The sequence below is a fragment of the Zootoca vivipara genome, chromosome 5 (assembly GCF_963506605.1).
Source record: "Zootoca vivipara chromosome 5, rZooViv1.1, whole genome shotgun sequence".
NCBI lineage: Eukaryota > Metazoa > Chordata > Lepidosauria > Squamata > Lacertidae > Zootoca > Zootoca vivipara.
The window spans coordinates 1,803,877-1,829,034 of record NC_083280.1 but is presented as its reverse complement, the minus strand read 5'-3'; the positions used below and the strand labels follow the sequence as shown (position 1 = coordinate 1,829,034).

Sequence of the window (25,158 nt, the reverse complement as noted above, 5' to 3'; positions counted from 1 at the left end):
GGCCGTCCCACCTTCCTCCCATCTGGTTCGCTTTTTCGTTCCGGCATGCAAGGAGGCCGAGCATCTCCAAACGGCTGGCTTTCGTCTTCTCCTCTCGCAGATTTATTTTATTCTGTTTTATTTGGTTGCTATCAAACCGTCTGGAGGGATGAGGCAACCGCTCCCCTTTGTGCGCCTGAGAAAAGGGCAAAGGCCGCTCTCTCTCTGACAATCAGCGCATTTCCCTCCCGCAGAGTTTCCCGTGGCGCGTGGCTGATTCGCTAGATTGCGCTCGGAGACCCCACCCAAGCTACGGAAAACACCCAATAACCAGCCATGGATTCCACATGTGGTCAGAAAAACACAGGGCTGGTTCCTTTCCAGACACAGAACCTGTTATTATGGACAGTGACTGGAGGTTAACCAGCTGTGCTGAAGCCCATCTTGGCTCACGGCTGACCTCCCTTTCGAGTTCTTTCTACTACTAGCAGAGCTGCCTGGTTTCCTTCCAGTGGCTTGGAGTGTAACGGAATTGCCTTCCCTTTCTAATCAAACACTGCGCTCTATGGATGAGGATGTTTTGCTTAGCTTGAATCAATTTCCAGGAGCCCTTTGCAGCCCTGAAAGCCGTGGCAAAACCGGCCAAATGGAGCTGTCCTGTTTAAGAATGTAGGAAGAACAACAGAATCATGGAATCGTAGAGTTGGAAGGGACCCCGGGGGGTCATCTAGTCGAACCCCGTGCAATGCAGGAATGTTAACTAAAGCATCCCTGACAGATGGCCATCCAACCTCTGCTTAAAGACCTCAAAGGAAGGAGAGTCCACCACCTTCCGGGGGAGTCCGTTCCACTGTCAAACTCCTTTACCGTCAGAAAATTCTTCTTGATGTTTAGTCAGAATCTCCTTTCTCGGTTCGAGTCCTACTCTCCAGAGCAGGAGAAAGCAAGCTTGTTCCATCTTCCATGGGACAGCCTTTTAGATATTTGAAGATGGCTCTGAGAGCTCCTCTCAGCCTCCCCTTTTCCAGGCTAAACATCCCCAACTCCCTCCATCGTTCCTGGTAAGTCATGGTTTCCAGATCTTGGTCGTCCTCCACCTCCCAGCTTGTCAACATCCTCCTTAAATTGGACACGGTTCAAAAGAATTCCTTCTGGATCAGGCCAATGGCCCATCTGGTCCAGCGTCCTGTTCTCACAGTGGCCAACCAGATGTTTGTTGGAAATCAGCAACCAGGATCTGAGCACAAGAGCATCTTCTTCCCTCCTTTGGTTTCCAGCAACTGGGATTCAGAAGCATTGCTGCCTCCAACTGCGGAGGCAGAGGGGAGCCATCCTGGCCAGTGGCCGCCTCCTCCTCCTCCTCCTCCTCCTCCTCCTCCTCCTCCTCCTCCTCCTCTTCCTCCTCCTCCTGCATAAGTTTGTTAACTTTTCCCATTGTATTTTGTACGTTGCAAGTATTACTCTAATCCTGACAAGGCTTTTAGTTGTTTTCAGTGCTCTCTCAAATGAATAATATATCCCCCTCCTCTTTCTTCAGTTTCTTCTCATCCTGGTCTCTCATTCTCCCGGTCAATTTTGCCATTTCCGCATAGTCCACCATCTTCATCAGACATTCTTCTCTGGTTGGAACTTTATCCTCTTTCCATCTCTGGGCCAGAAATATTCTTGCTGCTGTCATCGTATACATAAATAGTTTTTTTCTGCTCTTTCGGAATCCCTGTACCTAAAATGCCTAACAAAAAAGGCTCTGTTGTTGTTTTTTACAAATGTCATTTTAAACATTTTCTTCAATTCGTTATATATTATTTCCCAGAATGCTTTAGTTGTCTTACACATCCACCACGAGAAGACTTCTCTCATCATGGGAGCTGGCCACTGAGAAGCGTCCACTATCTCAGGGCCCCCTGCACCTCCGTACAAAGGCCTCTGTCATCTTCCTCTTGCACCTGTGGGCATCTCTGGGCATCTCTGGAATGTTGAAAGGCGCTTTGCAAAGAATCCTGTGTGTGTATGTGTTGTGTGTGTGCATTTTGCAGACTGCATCCTAATCCATGCTACTCTATTGAACCCCTGAACCATAGCAATACCCCATAAGACGGCAGGGGAGTAAAGCCAGCCCTCTTCCCAGTGCCGGATTTACGTATAAGCTAAACAAGCTCTAGCCTAGGGCCCCACTCTCTTGGGCCCCCCCAAAAAAATTAAAGGGGGGGGAACCACTGGATGTACATTTCCAAAACAAATAAAATAAAACCTTCACACAGCACCAGTGTTTTGTGTTGTGTGGGCTCCTCTGATGTAAGTCGTGGGCCCCGCCTGCTAGCCTGCTCCCTCAAATATCACTGGTTTGCTCCTTTCTATATATAGGGTGCCGACATTCTGCATGGACTGGTTGCACGGCAACATGTGCAAATGACTTTTGGTACCTATGAGGTCCATCAATGACCATATAGCATATATTCAACACAAAAAACAGCAACAATTTGTTGTTGACAAAGGACAGCTGGACATATCAAGGGCCCCATTACCTTCAGGAGCTGAGGGCCTCATCAAACCTCAATCCGCCCCTGCCTCTTTGCATTGCAATGTAGTCGAAGCAAAATTCCAAGTATGGTTGATACTTTGCCAATAAATTATTCTATTCTATTCTATTCTATTCTATTCTATTCTATTCCCACCCACCCATGTGAGAGTTTTGCCCAAGACCCCACATGACCTCATGGAAAGTTCTAGAGACCCACAGAGACAATGATGAGTATTTCAGGCCACGCTGGGCTCTTTGTCCAAATCTGCAACCCCTGCACAAAATGCAATGCAGTTCAGCTAAAACGGAAGATGGTTTATACTGGCCAGGGTACAAAAAATCCATTAGCGCTCTCTCTCTCTCTCTCTCTCTCTCTCTCTCTCTCTCTCTCTCTCTCTCTCTCTCTCTCTCTCTGTGTGTGTGTGTGTGTGTGTGTGTGTTCATCTTTGTGCCTGTCTGTGCTTGATCTCTCCCTCCTGAAGGATTCCAGGCTGAGCATGTCAGACAATGTGGACCCATCTGCTTTCTGAAAAGTCAGAGGGGAAAACAGAAAGCCCCAAACCTCTCCCCCCAGATTCCCATCCTGCTGTTGCTGCCTCTGATCTTGGCTGCAATTCCAGGTCCTCTACTCAACAATTTTGGCATAAAGTGATATTTTTTTCCGGGGAAAAGCCTGTCCTCCAATATGCTGATTTAGCAGCCTTGTAAATAAATGCACAAAGGCCAACTGGCTGCTGTTCTAATTGCCGTTGTTTTCTTTTTAATTCTTTTGGGAAGGCTCTGTTTTGTAAGTATCCAAATCATAGAGTTGCACAGCAGAATCATTGGGTTGTAGAGTTGGAAGGGATCCCAAGGGCCATCTAGTCCAACCCCCTGCAATGCAGGAATCTCAGCTAAAGCATCCATGGCAGATGGTTATACAACCTCTGTTTACAGACCTCCAAGGAAGCAGAGTCCACCACCGCCCGAGGGAGTCTATTCCACTGTCAAACAGCTCTTACTGTCAGAAAGTTCTTCCTAAGGTGTAGTCGGAATCTCATTTCTTGTCATTGGAATCCATTGGTTCAGAGGTCCTACCTTCTGGAAAACAAAACAAAACAAAAAGGTATCTGAAGAAGTGTGCAAGCACACGAAAGCTCATACCAATGACAAATTTAGTTGGTCTCTAAGGTGCTACTGGAAGGAATTTTTTTTTATTTTGTTTCGACTATGGCAGACCAACACGGCTACCTACCTGTATCTGGAAAACAAGTCTGCTCTGTGATTCGTGTGGGATGTAATCCACTAGAGCAGTCAAGGACAACATTACCTGTTTTGCTAGAGTGGACATGCAGGAGGTGTTGGTCCAGCCAGTGGAACTTCCTGGTACACCTGGCTGGAGTATCCTTTCTTTGCATGTGACCAGTAGGACATGTCCTTTTCAGACCCAGTAAAAGGCCAAGTCACGTAGCCACCTCCCTTCTTCTATTCCGTCCTGCCTGCTTCCTGCTTCACCTGGACTGCGCTGCTGGCTCTCAGCCAGCAGTCCCTGGGTTATCTCCCATATGTTGTTGTTTAGTCGTTTAGTCGTGTCCGACTCTTCGTGACCCCACGGACCATAGCACGCCAGGCACTCCTGTCTTCCACTGCCTCCCGCAGTTTGGTCAAACTCATGTTCGTAGCTTCGAGAACACTGTCCAACCATCTTGTCCTCTGTCGTCCCCTTCTCCTAGTGCCCTCAATCTTTCCCAACATCAGGGTCTTTTCCAAGGATTCTTCTCTTCTCATGAGGTGGCCAAAGTATTGGAGCCTCAGCTTCACGATCTGTCCTTCCAGGGAGCACTCAGGGCTGATTTCCTTAAGAATGGATAGGTTTGATCTTCTAGCAGTCCATGGGACTCTCAAGAGTCTCCTCCAGCACCATAATTCAAAAGCATCAATTCTTCGGCGATCAGCCTTCTTAATGGTCCAGCTCTCACTTCCATACATCACTACTGGGAAAACCAGAGCTTTAACTATACGAACCTTTGTCGGCAAGGTGATGTCTCTGCTTTTTAAGATGCTGTCTAGGTTTGTCATTGCTTTTCTCCCAAGAAGCAAGCGTCTTTTAATTTTGTGACTGCTGTCACCATCTGCAGTGATCAAGGAGCCCAAGAAAGTAAAATCTCTCACTGCCTCCATTTCTTCCCCTTCTATTTGCCAGGAGGTGATGGGACCAGTGGCCATGATCTTGGTTTTTTTGATGTTGAGTTTCAGACCATATTTTGCGCTCTCCTCTTTCACCCTCATTAAAAGGTTCATTAATTCCTCTTCGCTTTCTACCATCAACCTTGATGGCAGAAAGCGAAGAGGAATCTCCCATATGGGGTAAACCTATTTGTACATATTTGCAACTTTAAGCCTAAAGCCTGCCTTCGGGGATCACACTGTGCTCTTCCTGATAATGAGTAAAACTTCTTTTTGTTACTTATGAATAAGACTGTTGTGTCTTTATTCTTTTGCTTAGTCGTTTAGTCGTGTCCGACTCTTTGTGACACCATGGACCAGAGCACGCCAGGCACTCCAGTCTTCCACTGCCTCCCGCAGTTTGGTCAGACTCATGTTGGTGGCTTCGGGAACACTGTCCAACCATCTCGTCCTCTGTCGTCCCCTTCTCCTAGTGCCCTCAACCTTTCCCAACATCAGGGTCTTTTCCAGGGAGTCTTCTCTTCTCATGAGGTGGCCAAAGTATTGGAGCCTCAGCTTCAGGATCTGTCCTTCCAGTGAGCACTCAGGGCTGATTTCCTTAAGAATGGATAGGTTTGATCTTCTTGCAGTCCATGGGACTCTCAAGAGTCTCCTCCAGCACCATAATTCAAAAGCATCAATTCTTCGGCGATCAGCCTTTTTTATGGTCCAGCTCTCACTTCCATACGTCACTACTGGGAAAACCATAGCTTTAACTATACGGACCTTTGTCGGCAAGGTGATGTCTCTGCTTGTTAAGATGCTGTCTATGTTTGTCATTGCTTTTCTCCCAAGAAGCAGGCGTCTTTTAATTTTGTGACTGCTGTCACCATCTGCAGTGATCAAGGAGCCCAAGAAAGTAAAATCTCTCACTGCCTCCATTTCTTCCCCTTCTATTTGCCAGGAGGTGATGGGACCAGTGGCCATGATCTTGGTTTTTTTGATGTTGAGCTTCAGACCATATTTTGCGCTCTCTTCTTTCACCCTCATTAAAAGGTTCTTTAATTCCTCCTCACTTTCTGCCGTCAAGGTTGTGTCATCAGCATATCTGAGGTTGTTGATATTCCAGCAATCTTAATTCCGGTTTGGGATTCATCTAGTCCAGCCTTTTGCATGATGAATTCTGCATATAAGTTAAATAAGCAGGGAGACAATATACAGCCTTGTCGTACTCCTTTCCCAATTTTGAACCAATCAGTTATTCCATATCCAGTTCTAACTGTAGCTTCTTGTCCCACATATCTCAGGCACTCTTTTAGGAGGGATCAAAGGGGTACCAGGAATAATAGAACATATCTCAAGCCAGATTGAATTGCTTAAGGTCCACAAACAACAATATTTTGGAGATCCTGAGCTATATTGGCCTCTACTAGGGCCAGGGCCTTTTCAGTATTGGCCCCAACTTGGTGGAACGCTCTTTCACAGTAGACCAGGGCCCTGCGCGATTTGTCATCTTTTTGCAGGGCCTGCAAGACAGAGCTGTTCTGCCTGGCTTTTGGGTTGGACTTAGTCTGACCCCTGTGTTTTTCCTCCCTCATGGCTGGATTTATGGACTACTTAAAATGAGGCTGCATTTTAAATTTTAATACTGTATTTTAATCTGTATTTTAATTAATTGCTTTTTATGTTTTATTGTAATTTTATTGGTGTGAGCTGCCCTGAGCCCAGTTCTGACTGTGGAGGGCGGGGTATAAATAAAAATTTATTATTATTATTATTATTATTATTATTATTATTATTTTCTTAAAAAACTCACACGAGTCTGCAACCAACTTCCTGCTGTGTAATAAGGGAATATGCTCTGCTAAGTGAAGAAACTTACTAGCACAAGTTAGGTAGGATTATATTAATCAATATATCCTCTCCTGTTACCCATAACATCCCCACAATTCGTAATGACTAGGTGCCCCTGGGACTTCACCTAGGGAAGCCTCCTGCTCTTTCCCCTTGAAGACTGCATCTCTAGAGGCAGGCGAATCCTGAGCCCCCGCTGATGCTGCTTTCCCTGGAAGAGGGAGTCGGGAATGTTTAGCCAGGACTTGAGAAGACTGCGAGGAGATATGAGAGCCATCTTCCAATACCTCAAGGGCTGTTGCATGGGAAATGGAGCAAGCTTGCTTTCGCCTGCTCTGGAGGAGAGGATTTGAACCAACAGCTTTAACTTACAAGAAAGGAGATTTCAACTCAACATCAGGAAGAACTTTTTGACAATAGGAGCTGTCCGACAGTGGAACAGTCTGCCTCGGGAGGTTGTGGACTCTCCTTCCTTGGAGATTTTTAAGGGGGCTAAACTAGGTGACTCTTGGAGCCCCTTCCAAGTCTACAACTCTATTATTAGATTTAAGCTTCGGTGAGAGCGTCATCGAACCACAGCTTTGCTTGAGCCTCCTTCTGACTTTCACTGATGCTATTGTGGTCTGAACCTCACCATGTGAAAGCCTATTATTATTATTATTATTATTATTATTATTATTATTATTATTATTATTATTTATCATCATCATCAAGTTCTGAAGTGTGTGATTCAGATCTTGGTCTGTTACTGACAACTACAGGTGTTCTGGCATTGTTTGCAGAGGAGGAAAATGGCTCGGCTCAGTGATGGCTGAGAGGCCTTTATGAATCATAGAACGTTAGAGTTGGAAGGAACCCCAGGGGTCATCTAGTCCAACCCCCTGCAGTGCAGGAATCCCAACAAAGGCAACCAAGTCAGATGAATGGCTCATGCCCTTTGTCTTGCTCCTCTGTGTAAGCCGCTCCCAGCTAAGTATCTGAGGGTTGAGCAAAGAAGCAAAAGCGAACTCCTCTTGCAAAGTGATTTTCCATCTCTCTCGCTCTGTCTGTTCCCAGGTGGCCCCCTCCTCTTCAGCGATGTGAAGTTTGTGTACAACTCAGAGCAGCTGAACGGGACCCAGAGGGTGCTGCTGGACAACGTGATCACAGAGGACGAGTGCCAGGAGTTGTACCGGGTCGCCAATGTGAGTAACCGGTGACTCAGGGTGCAAGAGAAGCTGGGGGCCATGCACAGGAATGCAAATTATTTCTGTTATTTTGATGTCCACAACAGGGGCATGGAGTGAGCATGCTTGTTGCCTTGGCTGCGCCTGATGACTAAAAGTCTCGTGGGGCTTTAAGGCTTGCAGACTATTGCAGCAGAGCCAGCCTGTCCTAACCTAATGGTCTGCAGGTGTTTTGGCACACAATGCCCACCTACCTTTCCCAAATGGTGTGGCAGCAGCTTTCTGAATATTTGCTCAAGAAATTGACGTACTGCCCAGTGTCAAAAGACCACGGGGCTGTGTAGAACAAAGGAATAAAATAGTGGAACATCCATACATAGCACAATGTCCTTTAAAAAACAACAACACCCAGTTGTATAAATGCAACACAATTCACAGTAATACCTCCAGCCCCCAGGGGGCAGCACTTCCCACTCTGCATTCTGCAGCTCGCGCCCCATGGGAAAGGCTACAGAATCTCCCATTCATCTCTCTGGGGTTTGCAATGACCTTCCAAGTGGATGGAATCCCTTGGTGTCATCCTTTAAGCTTGGAAGCTGGAAAGTCCAGTCTTGCGTCAACATATTGGAATAATCCTGATATCCTTTTTCTGTTTCAGGGAATTCTGCTGGCTGGAGATGGGTACCGGGGGAAGACGTCACCCCACACACCCAATGAGAAGTTTGAAGGGGCCACCGTCCTCAAAGCTCTCAAGGTACGAGGGTTGCTGCACAACTTGCGGTCGACTGGATTCTCTTCCTCCCTGGGATCTCAGGATTCCTCCTTTAGCTCTTGATCCAAGCCCGGCTCTGGGCGGCTCCCAACAGAATATTAAAAACACTATGAAACATCAAACTTCTCGTAGGGACGTAACTGCCAGAAGGCCCTCGGAGCTGGACCTCGGTTCTGGCGTGAAGAAATGTTGTAGTGTTTGAATGAGTCCGAGAGGCTTTGCATTTGCCCTGCAGCTTTCCCCAGGGAAACCCATTCTCTAGCGCTGAATCAGAACAAACAGCAATCCGCATAAAACCCAATTTTCATTTGGTCCGATTCAGCGGTAAACCACGAGTTTCCCCAGGGAAGGGGGGGGGCAAACAGCGGTGTGGATGAGCCCTTTGAGGTGAAACAATAGCGCAGGGGTCAGCAACCTAAGGTCCATGGGCCGGAAGCGGCCCGCAGAGGTCGTTTGACTGGCCCATGAGCCACCCCCGAACCAAGTTGCCTGCTTACACGCTGCACTAAAACAGCACGGCACGGGGACTCACTTCCGCGGTGCTGAAAATCGCATCTGTGCAGATGCAGATGCCGAAAATCACGGGCTCACACACACGTGCAATACAGCCCACAGAGGGATCTCTGCCGGACTAATCCAGCCCAGGCAAGATAAACCTTGTTGGCCTCTGCGATAGCACTTTAAGAAACTGTGCATGGCACAGAGAGAGTGGATAGGGAGTTTTTCTCCCTCTCTCCTAACACAAGAACTCGTGCACATCCAGCAAAACTGACCATTCGAAAACTTGGGGTCGATAAAAGGAAAGTCCTTCTTCAAGCAGCACAGAGTTAAACTATGGAACTCCCTGCCACAGAAGGCAGTGATGGCCACCAACCAGGATGGCTTAAATTGAGGATCAGACGGATCCATGGAGGAGAGACGTCAGGGAATGGTCTGATGACGAGGACTGGGGAACGCATTCTGTGGCAGACCAGCTTTTCTCTGATGGAGAGCTGGAGGGGAAAGAGTTGCCCCCCCCCCCCGTCCATAGAAGCAGAGAGAGAGAGAGAGAGAGAGAGAGAGAGAGAGAGAGAGAGAGAGAGAGAGAGAGAGAGAGAGAGAGAGAGAAGCTGAACAGCTTAGGGAGGAGTTACCTAGTTTTGAGATAATGACAAGGGAGCCAGAAGGGAGGGGGCAGCTAGTTGAGCCGCCACTCGAGAGTTTGGGGTACACCCCCCTTCACCATGGACTCGGAGGTCCGAATGTATCAGAGAGCAAAGGAGGCAGAGGGAGGGAGGAACTTCCCGTTGGCGCCTAAAATGCTGCAGAAGTTGGAAGGAGGGTTTAGAGTCGACAACTGCCCTCCTTGCGGAGAGCTGTATATTTGTGCTGTGCTTGCAACATGATGCTATAGTAAAAGGACTATAAAGATATCAACTGCTTGTTAATTCTTATCTGTGAAGTTACCAAAGGGAGAGGAGGACTCTCCACGCCTGACAAGAGGGCTGTCAGTGGCTCCCAGCCAGGATGGCTCTGCTCTGCCTCCACAATTGGAGGCAGCGATCCTTCGGAATCCCAGTTGTCGGCAACCGCAAGGAGGGGATAAAGTGCTTTTGTGTTCAAAATTTCCCTTGGGTTTCTTGCGGGGAACAGGTTGGCCCCTGGTTGGGAACAGGATGCTGGATGAGATAGCCCCTTGGCCTGATCCCGCAAAGCTCTTCTTGTGTTCTGATGTAGGAGAAGCAGGGGTGTCTTACCCATAGAGGCTAGTGGCACGGGGCGCCGGGGTGCCAAGTTCTGGAGGGCGCCAGGGAAGAGGCGGAGGCTGGATGTGGCACCTCCCGGCATCACCTCACCGCCCTCGCCCACTTCCGCCATGCTGTGCCAAAACAGTGCTGCGCCTGGAGCCTCCATCTGCCGTGGCCACTGTGGCACGAGGCGGCCAGCTGAGCCGGGAGGTGCCGCGTCCAGCCTCTGCCTCTTCCCCACTGGAGGAGCCACCCTCCAGCCTCTGCCTGCTTCCTCCAGCCCTGCCAGCAGCACCGTCCTCTCTAAAAAAGGTCTGGGAAACGGTGTGTGTGTGTGTGCTAGAGGGAGCTTTGCACCACGGCGCTGGATATGCTTAAGACGGCCCTGAGGAGAAGCTCTGCACATCCTTGGTTGAAGGTAGGCTGAATTTGGAACTGAGGGAACAATTGCACTCTGGTTTGCCCGCAGTTTGGCTACGAAGGGAGAGTTCCCCTGGGGAGCGCCCGCCTCTTCTACGATGTCAGCGAGAAAGCCCGCAAGATCGTGGAGTCATATTTCATGCTCAATTCCACCCTCTATTTCTCCTACACGCACCTGGTGTGCCGGACGGCTCTGTCAGGTAAGGCCTTCATCAAAAAACTTTCCAGTCTGCATGCTCTTCAGAGATGTCGATTGAATTACATTACTTAGAATGCAGGAACTGCCGTTTTGATTAGCAGTGGTAGAGGCATTGTTTGGGCTCGAATGCGGTCGCCTCCTCGCTATAGGTTTATGTGGCTTCCCTCCAAGAATTTGTTGGTTCTTGTTTGCCGGGATTTGCAAGCCATTTGGAGATTTCTGTTGAGATATGAAGTGGGGCGAGCATTCATTAAGCAAATGAAATACAGTGGTACCTCGGTTTATGAACACAATTGGTTCCGGAAGTCTGTTCATAAACTGAAGCGTTCATAAACTGAAGCGAACTTTCCCATTGAAAGTAATGGAAAGTGGATTAATCCGTTCCAGACGGTCCGCGGAGTAACCGTTCATAAACTGAAGCGAACTTTCCCATTGAAAGTAATGGAAAGTGGATTAATCCGTTCCAGACGGGTCCGCGGAGTACTTAAACTGAAGCGTTCATAAACTGAAACATGGGTGTAATTGGTTCCGGAAGTCTGTTCATAAACTGAAGCGTTCATAAACTGAAGCGAACTTTCCCATTAAAAGTAATGGAAAGTGAATTAATCCGTTCCAGATGGGTCCGCGGCGTTCATAAACCGAAAATTCATAAACCGAGGTGTTCATAAACCAAGGTTCCACTGTAAATAAACTGGGAGGGAATCTGATTTGTGCTTTGTGAAACGACACGTAAAGCAAAACACAGCGGTCCTCTGGAATTCTCCAGAAGAATGTGATACAATTCTCTAGGTAAATAAGGTGAACAGAATTGTGCCTCTTAAGGGAAAACTTGTATAACAATGCACACATTGGTGAAAATATGGCCGGCCATGACTCAGTAGTTTGCACAGCAACAATGAAATAATCTGTTGCCGTTTATTCAGTGAGACCCGGGATGAAATGAGAGATTGCCAGCAAGGCTGAACCTCCCTTTTCTCTGCCCTCTGCAGGCCATCAGGAGTGGAGGAATGACCTCAGCCACCCCATCCATGCTGACAATTGCCTCCTGGACCCGGAAGCCAATGAGTGTTGGAAAGAGCCCCCCGCTTACACTTTCCGAGATTACAGGTACGGTTGGGGACCTGTAACTTCCATTGGAAATTCTCTGTATAGGAATATATATAAATACATCGCCTAAGCCGTTCATGCGCTTCCCAGCCACATTCTGCCTCCCCATTGCCCCAGAATATCTTCCTCCAACCACAGTCCTTGAAACGCAGCTTTAGTCAGTTCTTTTTTTACTGTACATGCAGAACCCTCCTTGTGCCTTCTCTGGAATCGTTCTTTACTTTAACAGTCAGTGTTCCTCCTAAACTGTTTCTTACCAGTTTTGTGGTTAGGCAACACTTTTCCATACATGACAGGGGGCACCCCGATAATGAGCAGACTGGAGCGATAGAGCTTCTGAATTGCATGCAGAATGTCCCAGGTTCAATCTCTAATGGCCCCTCCAGGTGGGTCTGGGAATTGTCCCTGCCCCCCACCCCAATCTGAAATCCCAGAGAGCCGTTCCAAGTCAGAGTCAGGGCCGGATTGAGATTTGATGAGGCCCTGAGCTCCTGAAGGTAACGGGGCCCTTTCTATGTCCAGCTATCCTTTGTCAACAACAAATGGTCACTGTTTTTTGTGTTGAATATATGCTATATTTTATATTTTAATTTGTGGACCTCATAGGTATCTCAAGCCATTTGCCACTGTTGCTGTATGTAGGTTTTATTTTATTTGTTTATTTATCTTATATTTTGGAAATGTACATCTAGTGGTTTTGCCCCCTTTAATTTGGGGGGGGGTCCCTCAAGAGAGTGGGGCCCTCAGCTACTATAGCTTGTTTAGCTTACATGTAAACCCAGCACTGATAATGAGACAAACAAAAATTCCCCGTCCGGCGCTATGAGAGCGACTTCCTTCAGAGCAGGTCGGTGTGGGACCAGGCTCCCTCTGCTCAGTCTAACCCAGGGGTCCCCAGACTACGGCCCGGGGGCCGGATGAGGCCCAATTAGCCTGCCAATCCGGCCCGCGACAACCCCCACAGCCCACCGCCGCCGCCCGCTCTTACGGCGCGCAGCGCGGCAGCGCTCATCCGGGTTGGGAAAAAAGCGCCGAAAATCCTTTCTGCGCATGCGTATGGGCCTCTTCCGACCCGGAAGAAGTCATTTCTGGTGCACTTCCGGGTCGGGGGAGGCCCACGCGCATGCGCACAACGGATTTTCGGTGCTTTTCCGACCCTGGAAGCGCGCTGCCGCGCCAGTAAGCGCCCATGATCGCCAGTAAGCACCAGTAAGCGATCGGCGCGGTGGGAACCGGCCCAAACGCCGGTAAGTCTGGGGACCCCTGGTCTAACCTCCCCGCTTTCTCTCCTGCTAGTGCCCTCCTGTACATGAACAGCGATTTTGAAGGGGGCGAATTTATCTTCACTGAGATGGATGCCAAGACTGTGACGGTGAGCAGACTGTGCTTTGTGCCATCTGACATTTTATGAGTGCTATTGTTTCCCGAGCCCCGGCTGCCTTCCAGGCTCCTACAGGAGGTACTCAAACCGCTGGAGCAGGAAGAGGGGGCAACCCTTTTCAGGCTGGGGCTCAGCCAGTTTTCCAAGGGCAAATTTACCAGTGGCGGGGAGGGTCAGGTAAAGAAAGGAGGTGTGGCCAGAGGCAGAAGTGGGTTGAGCAGCAGGTGTAACTGAAGTCAGAGATGCAGGAGCCAAATGTTGCCTCTCCGAGCCAGAAGCGTTGTCACAGGTTCGTGGGGACCTGCTCAATCTCCTGCCAGCCACATCACCCACCACTTCTCTCAGTCCCATCAATGTCAAAGGCATGCTTCATCATCATCATCATCATCATCACCATCATCTGGCTGGGTTTCCCCAGCCACTCTGGGCGGCATCCAGCAAAATATTAAAATACAATAATTCATCAAATATTGGAAGCTTCCCTAAACAGGGCTGCCTTCAGATGTCTTCTAAAAGTCAGGCAGTTGTTTATTTCCTTGACATCTGATGGGAGGGTGCTCCACAAGGTGGGTGCCACCACAGAGAAGGCCCTCTGCCTGGTTCCCTGTAACTTTGCTTCTCGCAATGAGGGAACCACCAGAAGGCCCTCGGCGCTGGACCTCAGTGTCTGGGCTGAACGATGGGGGTGGAGACACTCCTTCAGGTAAACTGGACCGAGGCCGTTTAGGGCTTTCAAGGTCAGCACCAACACTTTGAATTGTGCCCGGAATTGTCCTGGGAACCAAAGAAGATCCTTTAAGTGTTATATGGTCCTGGCCGCTGCTCCCAGTCACCAGTCTAGCTGCCGCATTCTGGATTAGTTGTAGTTTCCGGATCACCTTCAAAGGTAGCCCCACATAGAGCGCATTGCAGTAGTCCAAGCAGGAAATAACCAGAGCATGTACCACTCTGGTGAGACAGTCTGCGGGCAGGTAGGGTCTCAGCCTGCGTACCAGATGGAGCTGATAGACAGCTGCCCTGGACACAGAACTGACCTGCACTGTGAGTCCAAAATGACTCCCGGGCTGCGCACCTGGTCTTTCAGGAGCACAGGTACTCCATTCAGGACCAGGGAGTCCCCCACACCTGCCTGCCCCCTGTCCTCCCAAAACAGTACTTAGTTGTGGCACAAGGAAGAACCTTTTCTGTTGTGGCTCCCAGATTGTGGGATTCCCTCCCGCAAGTGCTCAGACTGGCTCCCTCCCTGCTCTCCCAGGGAAGATGGAGCAAGCTCGTTTCCTCCAGCTCTTGAGGGTAGGATTTGAACCAATGGCTTCGAGTTACCAGAAAGGAGATTCCAACAAAATATCAGGAAGAATTTTCTGACAGTAAGAGCTGTTTGGCAGTGGAATGGATCCCTGAGGAGGTGGTGGGCTCTCCTGCCAGGGAATTTTCAGCTGTGATTCCTGCATTGCAGGGGGTTGGACTAGATGACCCTCAGGTCTCTTCCAACTCTACAATTCTAAGACTCCATGATTCTGTCGTTTCACTGTCAGCCTAAGGCCTTCCTGTGCTTGGAAAACTAAGGTGCAGATTATGTCTATTGCTGGGCTGCAACCAGGGAAAACTAGATTTTAATTGCTGGTTCTGAATGTGTTTAGATGTATTTCAATGACTGTTTTTAACACATTTGTTTTTACTACTTGGTATGTAATAGGGGTGTTTTCAAAATGTTGTATGTCTCCTCGAATCTCAACTTGGGAGAAAGGCAGGATATAAATAAAAGAAAAAAGATTTTAAAAAGAAGAAGCTAACCCAGTCTCAGTGGTTCAGTTTACTAATTTCAAGTGCAGGCTTTTGGAAAATCATCAAAACCGAAGCAAGTCTCAATCAAAAATTACTTTTAAGTTATGGGACTTGAGCAGAGAAGACCTTTTACTGCCACCTGCTGGTCGTTTCTGGAAAGAGCTTTTTAGGAAGATCTCAAGGATTCCCTGTGTGTTGATTTTTGCAGTGGTGGAGCGGTTCTCAGTTGTCTGTATTAGGGGTAGAAAATCCAAGCTCAAGAAAAGTCAGTCATGTGCAAAGGCAGGTGGGGAAGTGAATCGCTTCCTCTCCTCTCCTGGAGGCTTTTCCCGCTTCTCACAAAATGCATTTTGCTGCTTTGTCCAAAGCAGAGGCCTCCTCCGAACGAGCTCAAGGGGAGATTGCCAGGGGAGCATTGTGGGTGAGCTCAGTGCCGGATGCTCATTGTAGTTGCTGCCCTATGACGAAAGGCGACAACATTTGGGGCTTTGGGGTTTTAGGGGAAACGTTGCAAGGGTACAGAGGCATATCAGACCAGAGCAGCGCTTTCCAAACTTTTTATGTTGCTGACATGCTTTTTAGACATGCATCGTTTCGCGACACAGTAATTCAGTTTTACTAGCAAACCAGAGGCTGAACTAACCCCTTTCCAGGGAGGAGCGCAGGGAACGTTCGCGCAACAAACCTGCAGCCGCGCACTGATGTGTCTTGACACACAGTTTGGCAAGCTCTGGTGTAGAGGGGTTACAGAGAGAGGAGGTCTTCCTCCTTCTCTTGTAAAACTCGAACCCAGTGGGGATCCTCCAAGGAACCTGAAAGGTGGGGAGTTCAAGACAGACGAAAGGAAGTTCTTACTCTCAGTGTTAAACTGCGGAATGCCCTGCTGCAAGATGTAGGGGGGTGGCCACCTATTTGGATGGCTTTAAAGAGGGATTAGTCCCCAGAGAATAAGGCCAGTGGTGACTACTAGTAAAGACAGTCCTATGCCGACTGCAGGATTGGAGGCGACATGCTCCTGATTCCAAACCCTTGGGAAGAGAAAGAGGAATGTCCTGTAACATTTCCTGCCCTTTCTCTGCTTCCCAGGCCTCTATCAAACCCAAATGTGGCCGCATGATCAGCTTTTCATCTGGTGGGGAGAATCCTCATGGGGTGAAGGCCGTGACCAAAGGCCAGCGGTGCGCCGTTGCCTTGTGGTTCACCCTCAACCCTCTCTACCGGGAACTGGTGAGTTTTTCGTTATCACATTTACATGGGAGAAGAGAGCCCGCACTCACTCAATGAGAAAGGCCACCCAATGAATCCGGATGGAAAGTAGAGAGCTTTCAGACCCACACTGATGCTAGTATGCCAGTCATTTATTTTACTATCTTCTTTTCCCTCTTTTTAAAAAATAGGCGCAAATCTGTTGCAAAGATACTGCCCTGGCTTAGTGACAATGCCTCTCCTATCATAGCCAAAGGGAATTAGCAGAAATGTCTTCGACTAGTTCATAGCCCAAGCCAATTTTTTTCTTGATTTTCTTTTTTATCTTTATCCTTTCCCCCTTACAATCAAGATGTGTGTCTACTTTATGAAACAAATGAATCTGTGTTGCACAAACAATATTCAGCTGCCAGTTTTGATCTGCAAACCTTCTTTTCAAAACTGATCCATGGTGTAACAGAAACCAAGTTTATTACTTCAGTAAAACCCAGCTAGTATTTGATAGGGCATCACTTAGATTCTTCTTCTTTGGCGATCCCTCGTAGCCGAGTAAGATTGTCTTCCATAAACAGGGTAGTAGTAGTAGTAATAATAATAATAATAATAATAATAATAATAATAATAATAATATATTATTTGTACCCACCCATCTGGCTCAGTTTCCCCAGCCACTCTGGGCAGCATCCAACAAAGATTAAAAATACATTAAAATGTCACACATTAAAAACTTCCCTAAACAATGAGTCCGTAAGTGACTGTGGAGGCCAGTTCTGGATCCACACGTCCTTCCACAGTGGGGACATTGGTTTCCAGTTGATCATGGTGTGGATTTGCCAAGTGTGCCTTCCTCTTAGCACATTTCTCCCTTGCGTCCTGAGTTCGAGTGTCTTCAAAGCCCATGACACCTTTGGTAAAGGCTGTTCTCCAACTGGAGCGCTCGCAGGCAAGTGTTGCCCAATTGTTGGTGTTCATACTACATTTTTAAAAATTTGCCTTAAGACATTCTTTAAACCTTTTTTGTTGACCAACAGCATTACACTTTCCATTTTTAAGTTCAGAATAGAGTAGTTGTTTTGGAAGACGACCATCAGGCATCCGCACAACATGACCAGTCCTACGAAGTTCACTTAGCTTAGGGTACTGCTGACATCTGGTGGTCTGTTTGTAGAATTAACCCGGGACACATCTCCCAAAATTTACTTCATTATAGCTTTCTTTTGAAAGAGAATGCAATAGGGAGTTGTGGACCCACACACAGCTTGATGAAAGCACATTCCAGCTTTTGAGTCACACAGAGCTCTTCAGCGAGCTGAGCAGAAGAGTTCTGAGCTCAGTCTGTGGTTGAAAATGGCAACGCTACGTGAACAGCAGCCTTATTGCAAAAGCTACAATGCAGCCACATTTAAGCACTTTTCATTTAAGCAGACCTCCCCAAACTATTCACTATCCCTGCTGTAGCATTATTATTATCATGCAATTCCTGCGTTGCAGAAGGTTGGACTAGATGAGCCTCAGGGCCCCTTCCAACACTGCAATTCTATGATTCTGTGCTTCTTTGATTGCCCCCCATCCTTAGGACTGAGAGACCCCCTTGTTCACCACCACATCACCCAGCCACAGAACCCCTTGGAACGTGGTGGACCCTCCTTCATAATCCAGCCTCCGCACTCCCTAGCCCTCCTGACTCCCTCTTCTCTCCCTCCTTCCCTCCAGGAGAGGATCAAAGCAGACGAAGTCATTGCGGCCTTGAACCAGGAGCACCTCGGACCCAGTGAAGCTGGCATCAACCCCAGGGACGAGCTATGAACTAGGCCACGGACACGCCATTAAAAAAAAATATTTATTTAATATTTGTTCTAAATCTTATCAGCAGAACCCTTTATTTTTGTACAAATCCTTGGTATAAATTAACGGACAGGTTTCACAGGGGACGTTGGAGGGGTTCCCAGGCTCTCTCCCCCTCCTCCTCCTGCGCTGGGCACAGCCCTCAGCTCCCGGAGCCATGCTTCTCCTGGCAATCCCCGGAAGTCCCTGCACTTTTCAGGACCCCACACTCTCAGCTGTGGTCCGCCTTCGGCATCCCAGACCAGCGCCGGCTCTCGCCTTTGAGTGGGGTCAAGAAGAAAGAGCCTCTAGGCCTCCAAGCTGCCTCCTTTCTCTTGGACGCCTTCCTCCTAATCCCAGATTTCGGCACATCTCGGTTTTGAGTGTCGTCACTGGCAAGGAACAGCTGCTTTCCCAAAAGCCCAGGGGCACTCTCTGCTTTGGTCCTCTGGACGTCCCATGAAGATGAAGACTGGGAGATTCAGGCCAGAGGCCAGAAAGGACTTCTTCACACAGCACAGAGTTAAACTGTGGAACTCCCTCCCACAGGAGGCAGAGATGGCTGCCAGCCCATGTGGCTATACTAGAGCAGGCATGTCCAACAGGTCGATTGCGATCTACCGGTCGATTGTGGGGCGTCCATGGTTGATCCTGGTCGATTGCGTGATCCAGATCGATCGACCCAAAAGGAAAAGGAAAAGGAAAAAGAGCTCAATAACTGTGGTCATCTCTCCCCTAAAGAAAGCTCAAGAACTTTGGTGAAGGCTCTCCAAAAAAAGCTCCACAACTTTGGTCAATCCAATAGGTAGATCACTGCCATTTTTATTTTTATTTTTAGTGTGAGTAGATCGCAGTCTATTGGAAGTTGGATGTGCCTGTACTAGAGGAATGGAGAAAGAGAGGGCTTGCCAAGGGCTACCAGCTGCAGGGGCAATGCATTGAGGCATCTGGTTGGCTGCTGTGAGAACAGGATGCTGGACTAGATGGGCCAATGATCGGATCCAGCAGGCTCTTCTTAAGTCCTTATGGGACCAGCTGGCACTTAGAAGGTGGGCTATATAGTCAGACTTGGTCTAAAGCAGGCATCCCCAAACTGCGGCCCTCCAGATGTTTTGGCCTACAACTCCCATGATCCCTAGCTAACAGGACCAGTGGTTGGGGAAGATGGGAATTGTAGTCCAAAACATCTGGAGGGCCGAAGTTTGGGGATGCCTGGTCTAAAGCAACTGCCAACGAATTGAGAGAGGATCTTCCCTTCCCAATTTTGGCACTTTGACAGTCATGTAATAATAATAATAATAATAATAATAATAATAATAATAATAATAATAATAATAATAATATATTTATACCCAGCCCATCTGGCTGGCTGCGAGATCTACAGAGCCCGTGGAATCGCCTGATCCTTTTGTAAAGCCCATGGTATCCTGCAGCAGTGAGTTCCATATGTTAACCGTGAGCTGAATGAAGACTCCCCCTCTTGCGTTCCTTCTAATTGTTATGCCAGAATCTCATGGGATGGATAACCTACCAATTAATATGAACTCTCTCCAGATTGTAAAAGGAAAGAGTTTGAGGCGGGAACCACATCTGTCTTGTCTCTCTTTGTGGATGAGGAATTGATCCCAATCAACAGTTCGAGAGCATCTGATGCTGTCACATGGCTGAAGCTTTTCCTTACGCGGGTGGGAGGAAACAGAACACTGGAATCCTTACGTAAAATGCACTGAGCCTGTAAAGGAAAGCTATTAGATGGCATTGCTATTCACAAGAATTTTCAAAGTGAATCTATGGACCTATGGACCACACTCCATTTTTGTTAGCACACTCCTTAGATCTGGAGTCACAAACACACCCAAAACTCTTCTGCACAAGCTCCACTTCTGCACACGCTCCACTGAACATAAGAGAGAGGGAGAGATACTTTCCTTAATCCACTTTCTCCATCATTTCATAAACCTCTGTCATTTCACCCCTTACTCACCTTTTCTCTAAACACGAATTAGTCCCAAATGCCACAACCTAGAGGAGTCACTCCGCCCCCTTGATCGTTTCGCTGGCCCTTTTTGGACTGAACGTTTTCCAACTCCCAGCAATTTCCTTTTTAAGGTGAGCTGAATAAAATGAATGAGAGCCTCTTGGGCACCCCATGAAGCTGAACATCGGAAGATTCAGGGCAGGCAGAAGAAATTGCTTCTCCCTGCAGCACAGAGTTAAACTATGGAGCTCACAAAGAACATAAGACCTGCCTGCCAGTGGCCCTTCTAGCCCAGCTTCCTGCTCTCACTGCGGCCGACCAGATGCCCAAATGGGAAATCTGAAAACAGAACCCGAGCCCAAGAGCAGCCCTCTCCCCTCCTGTGGTTTCCTGCAACTGGCATTCAGAAGTTAGCAGCCACTGATGGCCCTCATCTCTATAAGGAGGCAGAGACAGCCACCAACCTGGATGGCTTTAGAAGAGGATTGGACAAACTCAGGGAGGAGGAGAAGGCAGAATCCTGTAGGCAGGTTTCCCTTGGGGGCACCTGGTCTGCCACTGTGAGAACAGGATGCCAGAGTAGGTGGGCCATTGGCCTGATCCAGCAGGTCGCTTCCACTGTTCTTTGGAAAGCCCACAGTTCCTCTGCCTTGCATGCAGAAGGTCCATTCCTGGTGATGTCCATGAAGGGCTGGGAACGATTCCTTCCTGAAACACAGAAAAAGTCTTTTCCAATGCTGAGCTAGCTGGATGAACGACCTGACTCAGGAGAAGGCAGCTTCCGATAGGAAGCTTGTTCTGCAAGAGGACAAGATTGAGTAGAATTGTGCTTCCCAAGCTGTCTCTTTACGCCCCCCTCTGCTGGCCATATTTGCACCCTTGCATCCACCAGCTCAGATAGCATCCTCATCATGTGCCTGTATTGGTCTTTCCAACCTTCAGTTCCTTGTCATTTTCTCTGCTGGAGGGTCTTGGCGTCGCTGGTGTAAACAGCCCGCAAGCCCTCATTCCTCATTCCCCTTGCCTCCAAACATGCATACAACCTGGCACCCCAATTGCACCCACACAGCCACAGAGGTAGCCAGAGTCCTGCAGAGATGCTGAGGAGTGCTTGATGTCAATCCCCAGAGCTGTGTCTAAGCCCGGGAGGAATAAACAAAATTCAGAAAACAGACCTATGTGTCCCCTCTGCTTTTATTGTCTCTTCTTAGTTCTTGGCAAAGAGAGAGAAGCAGGCGAGCCCTTTGGTGGGGGGCACAGCCATCTTTCCTAGCCTTGAGTGAAGTGAGCAACGGTGAACTGTATTGAAGTGCGTTGTGTTGCTATTCTGTCCACAGTCAGCAGGTGGCGCTATTACTGCACACAGTGCAAGGAATACTGCGGATAGGAGGAATGGTGTGGCTGTTGGGTGTTGTGGGGGGGTGTGTGTGCCTCGGAGGACCGTGAGCAGTTGTGCAGGTAAGCGCTCAGCTTAATCGAGCCCGAAGGATGGAAAACGCCCTCCCAGCCCACAAAGCTCCGGGGTGAGGAAAGGAGCCTTCGCTGTGAGGTTGGGAACTCTGCCGAACCGCCTGCCACACCTCAAGAGGATGAAAGATTTATTTACAACACAGCGCATTGAGTCTGAAGTCAACGGATTATTAAATCTGTCCCTGGGAGGTAAGCCACGGAGCGCTGCAGGAATCTAGCTGATCCCAAATGCAGCTCCACCCTGGGCAGAGTGGGGCAGGGTGGGACCCGGACTGGTTTGGTAACTTTGTTGCACAGCTACTGTGTGGATGGGGGGGGGGGGAACCCACAATGTTTTCGGGAATTTGGAAACAAAATGGCTGAGTTTACAGGTGAAAGGGCAAACCGTTGCCACTTGACTATCGAATTCAGATCTGGGGAAATCACTGATGTCTCCAAGACCTGGAGATGTTGCCATTTTGTGAGGCTGGGGGCCACATTCCCTGCTCCATTATGACCAGGATGTTGTTTTCAAAGTTGCTTAATGCCAGATTCTGGAAGCCACAAGAAGGGAGAGGGCTCTGGAGCTCCAGTCCTGCTTGTGGGTTTTTATTTGTCGGCCACTGTGAGAACAGGAGGCCGGACTAGATGGGCCCTGATCCAGCTGATCCAGCAGGGCTTTTGTAATGCTTTTTCAAGATCTTTGTCCTCCCTCCTGCTTTGCCAACTTATCTCCTGGTTTTCCTTCAGTTGCACCTTCTAAAACATAACATTTGCAAAATAATGATAATAATAGTAATAATTTTCTGATGGCCAGTGAAACCTTTTGCAAGATAGCTTTGCTCTTCCGCCAGCTAACTAAGCTAAATCCGGCAGGACCTGAGAATGCAAAACCGGAGCTTTGCTAAAAATTATGATTGGCTTTGCCAAACCTGAGATACTAAATGGCTCACATGTTGGCCTTGCGACCAGCTGCAACTTTACACAGCCTATTGCAGCTTCGCATCTCAAAGGCCACATTCTGGGCGCTTCCAAAAAAAGAAAGAAAAAGTGAGCAGACCTGGTCCTTTGCTTGAATCATAGAATCATAGAATCATAGAATCATAGAGTTGGAAGAGACCACAAGGGCCATCCAGTCCAACCCCCTGCCAAGCAGGAAACACCATCAAAGCATTCCTGACAGATGGCTGTCAAGCCTCTGCTTAAAGACCTCCAAAGAAGGAGACTCCACCACACTCCTTGGCAGCAAATTCCACTGCCGAACAGCTCTTACTGTCAGGAAGTTCTTCCTAATGTTTAGGTGGAATTTTCTTTCTTGTAGTTTGAATCCGTTGCTCCGTGTCCGCTTCTCTGGAGCAGCAGAAAACAACCGTTCTCCCTCCTCTATATGACATCCTTTTATATATTTGAACATGGTTATCATATCACCCCTTAACCTTCTCTTCTCCAGGCTAAACATACCCAGCTCCCTAAGCCGTTCCTCATAAGGCATCGTTTCCAGGCCTTTGACCATTTTGGTTGCCCTCTTCTGGACACGTTCCAGCTTATCAGTATCCTTCTTGAACTGTGGTGCCCAGAACTGGACACAATACTCCAGGTGAGGTCTGACCAGAGCAGAATACAGTGGTACTATTACTTCCCTTGATCTAGATGCTATACTCCTATTGATGCAGCCCAGAATTGCATTGGCTTTTTTAGCTGCTGCATCACACTGCTGACTCATGTCAAGTTTGTGGTCAACCAAAACTCCTAGATCCTTTTCACATGTACTGCTCTCAAGCCAGGTGTCTCCCATCCTGTATTTGTGCCTTTCATTTTTTTTGCCCAAGTGTAGTACTTTACATTTCTCCTTGTTAAAATTCATCTTGTTTGCTTTGGCCCAGTTGTCTAATCTGTTAAGGTCATTTTGAAGTGTGATCCTGTCCTCTGGGGTGTTAGCCACCCCTCCCAATTTGGTGTCATCTGCAAACTTGCTCAGGATTCCCTCAAGCCCATCATCCAAGTCATTGATAAAGATGTTGAACAAGACTGGGCCCAAGACAGAACCCTGTGGCACCCCACTAGTCACTACTCTCCAGGATGAGGAGGAGCCATTGATGAGCACCCTTTGGGTTCGGTCAGTAAGCCAGCTACAAATCCACTGAATGGTAGCATTGTCTAGCCCACATTTTACCAGCTTCTTTACAAGAATACCATGGGGCACTTTGTCAAAGGCCTTGCTGAAATCAAGATAGGCTACATCCACAGCGTTCCCTTCATCTACCAGGCTTGTAATTCTGTCAAAAAATGAGATCAGATTAGTCTGACATGACTTATTTTTCAGGAACCCATGCTGACTTTTAGTGATCACAGAGTTTCTTTCTAGGTGCTCACAGACTGTTTGCTTAATGATCTGCTCTAGAATCTTTCCTGGTATTGATGTCAGGCTGACTGGGCGGTAATTGTTTGGGTCCTCTCTTTTCCCCTTTTTGAAAATAGGGACAACATTTGCCCTCCTCCAGTCTGCTGGAACTTCGCCTGTTCTCCAGGAATTTTCAAAGATTATTGCCAGTGGTTCTGAAATCACCTCTGCCAGTTCTTTTAATACTCTTGGATGTAGTTCACGATTTCTGAAAATTCACGATTTCTGCCTTAACCCAAACAGAAGCTGTTTCTGTGGTGGGACCTTGAATGATGAGGTGGGAGGAGGTGAGCAGCAGACACAGCCAAGGGAAACGGGTTTGCTCACTTCCTCAAGAGATGAGCACCTTCCTGCTTGTATTTCCAGCCTGACCAGGAACTATTTCTCCTGTGAAATCGCCCTCCACCATCTCCAGCTTCCTTGCCCCCCAGTAGCCTCGGGAGGTGGGCCAAATCCTCATGCAATGTGAAAAGCCAGAAGCGTCTAGCTATTCAACAGCTCACATCTGAAACCCGGCCGCTCCTCGGCCTCCCCTGTCCAATCCCTTGGGTGGGAAATGGAGCCTCCTCGGTGGTGGCACCAGGCTGGATTCCACCGGTCCTGCCATCTTGAAGTGCAGAGTGATCCATCGCTCCTTTGCCCTGCCCCAAGGGATTCTGTGGCTGGGTGACATGGGGGAAAACAAGGGGGTATCTCAGCAGGGGTGGAGCTACCTGCCCTGGCTCCTGGAGTGGCATGGGGCGGGGCTAGCCAGCCCGCAGGAGCAGGGCTAGCCACCCACATGGCAAGTGTCCCTAGCCACCTGCCGCCCACACGGCGAGCGTCGGGAGGGCGCCACTAGCCACCTGTGGCAGCATCATCCCTAGTGGCCCACGGCATGCACAGCGAGCATCTTGGGGCGCTGCCCGTGTGGTGAGCATCTGGGGGCACCACCCACACAGTAAGTGGGGTGGTAGTGTGGTGATGTCACCCGTCCTCACAGCTGACACCCGGTGCGCACCACACACACACACACCCCGCACCCGCCTTCCTCCGCCAATGGTCCTAAGGACAGGGGACAATTGAAGAATCACAGAATCATAAGCTTGTAGAATGGGGAGGGACCCCCGAGGGTCATCTAGTCCAACCTGCTGTAGGGCAGGAATCTCAACTCAAGCATCCCTGACAGTTGGCCACCCGACCTCTGCTTAAAAGCCTCCATTGAAGAAGAGCCTTAAGTATAAAATATGTTATACTGAATCAAC

General features: G+C 48.5%; 1 protein-coding gene across 1 annotated transcript in view; it reads left to right on the top strand.

Moving 5' to 3' along the window:
• The window catches only part of P3H2 (prolyl 3-hydroxylase 2), a 109,648-nt gene extending 88,412 nt beyond the window's left edge, over positions 1–21,236 (top strand). The window contains exons 9-15 of the mRNA XM_060274256.1: positions 7,556–7,683; positions 8,324–8,419; positions 10,634–10,784; positions 11,773–11,890; positions 13,187–13,262; positions 16,143–16,283; positions 17,976–21,236. Of these exons, the coding sequence (XP_060130239.1) occupies positions 7,556–7,683; positions 8,324–8,419; positions 10,634–10,784; positions 11,773–11,890; positions 13,187–13,262; positions 16,143–16,283; positions 17,976–18,068 (803 nt within the window). The 3' untranslated portion in view covers positions 18,069–21,236. The remainder of the gene's footprint in view (positions 1–7,555; positions 7,684–8,323; positions 8,420–10,633; positions 10,785–11,772; positions 11,891–13,186; positions 13,263–16,142; positions 16,284–17,975) is intronic.
• Positions 21,237–25,158: the final 3,922 nt, after the last annotated feature.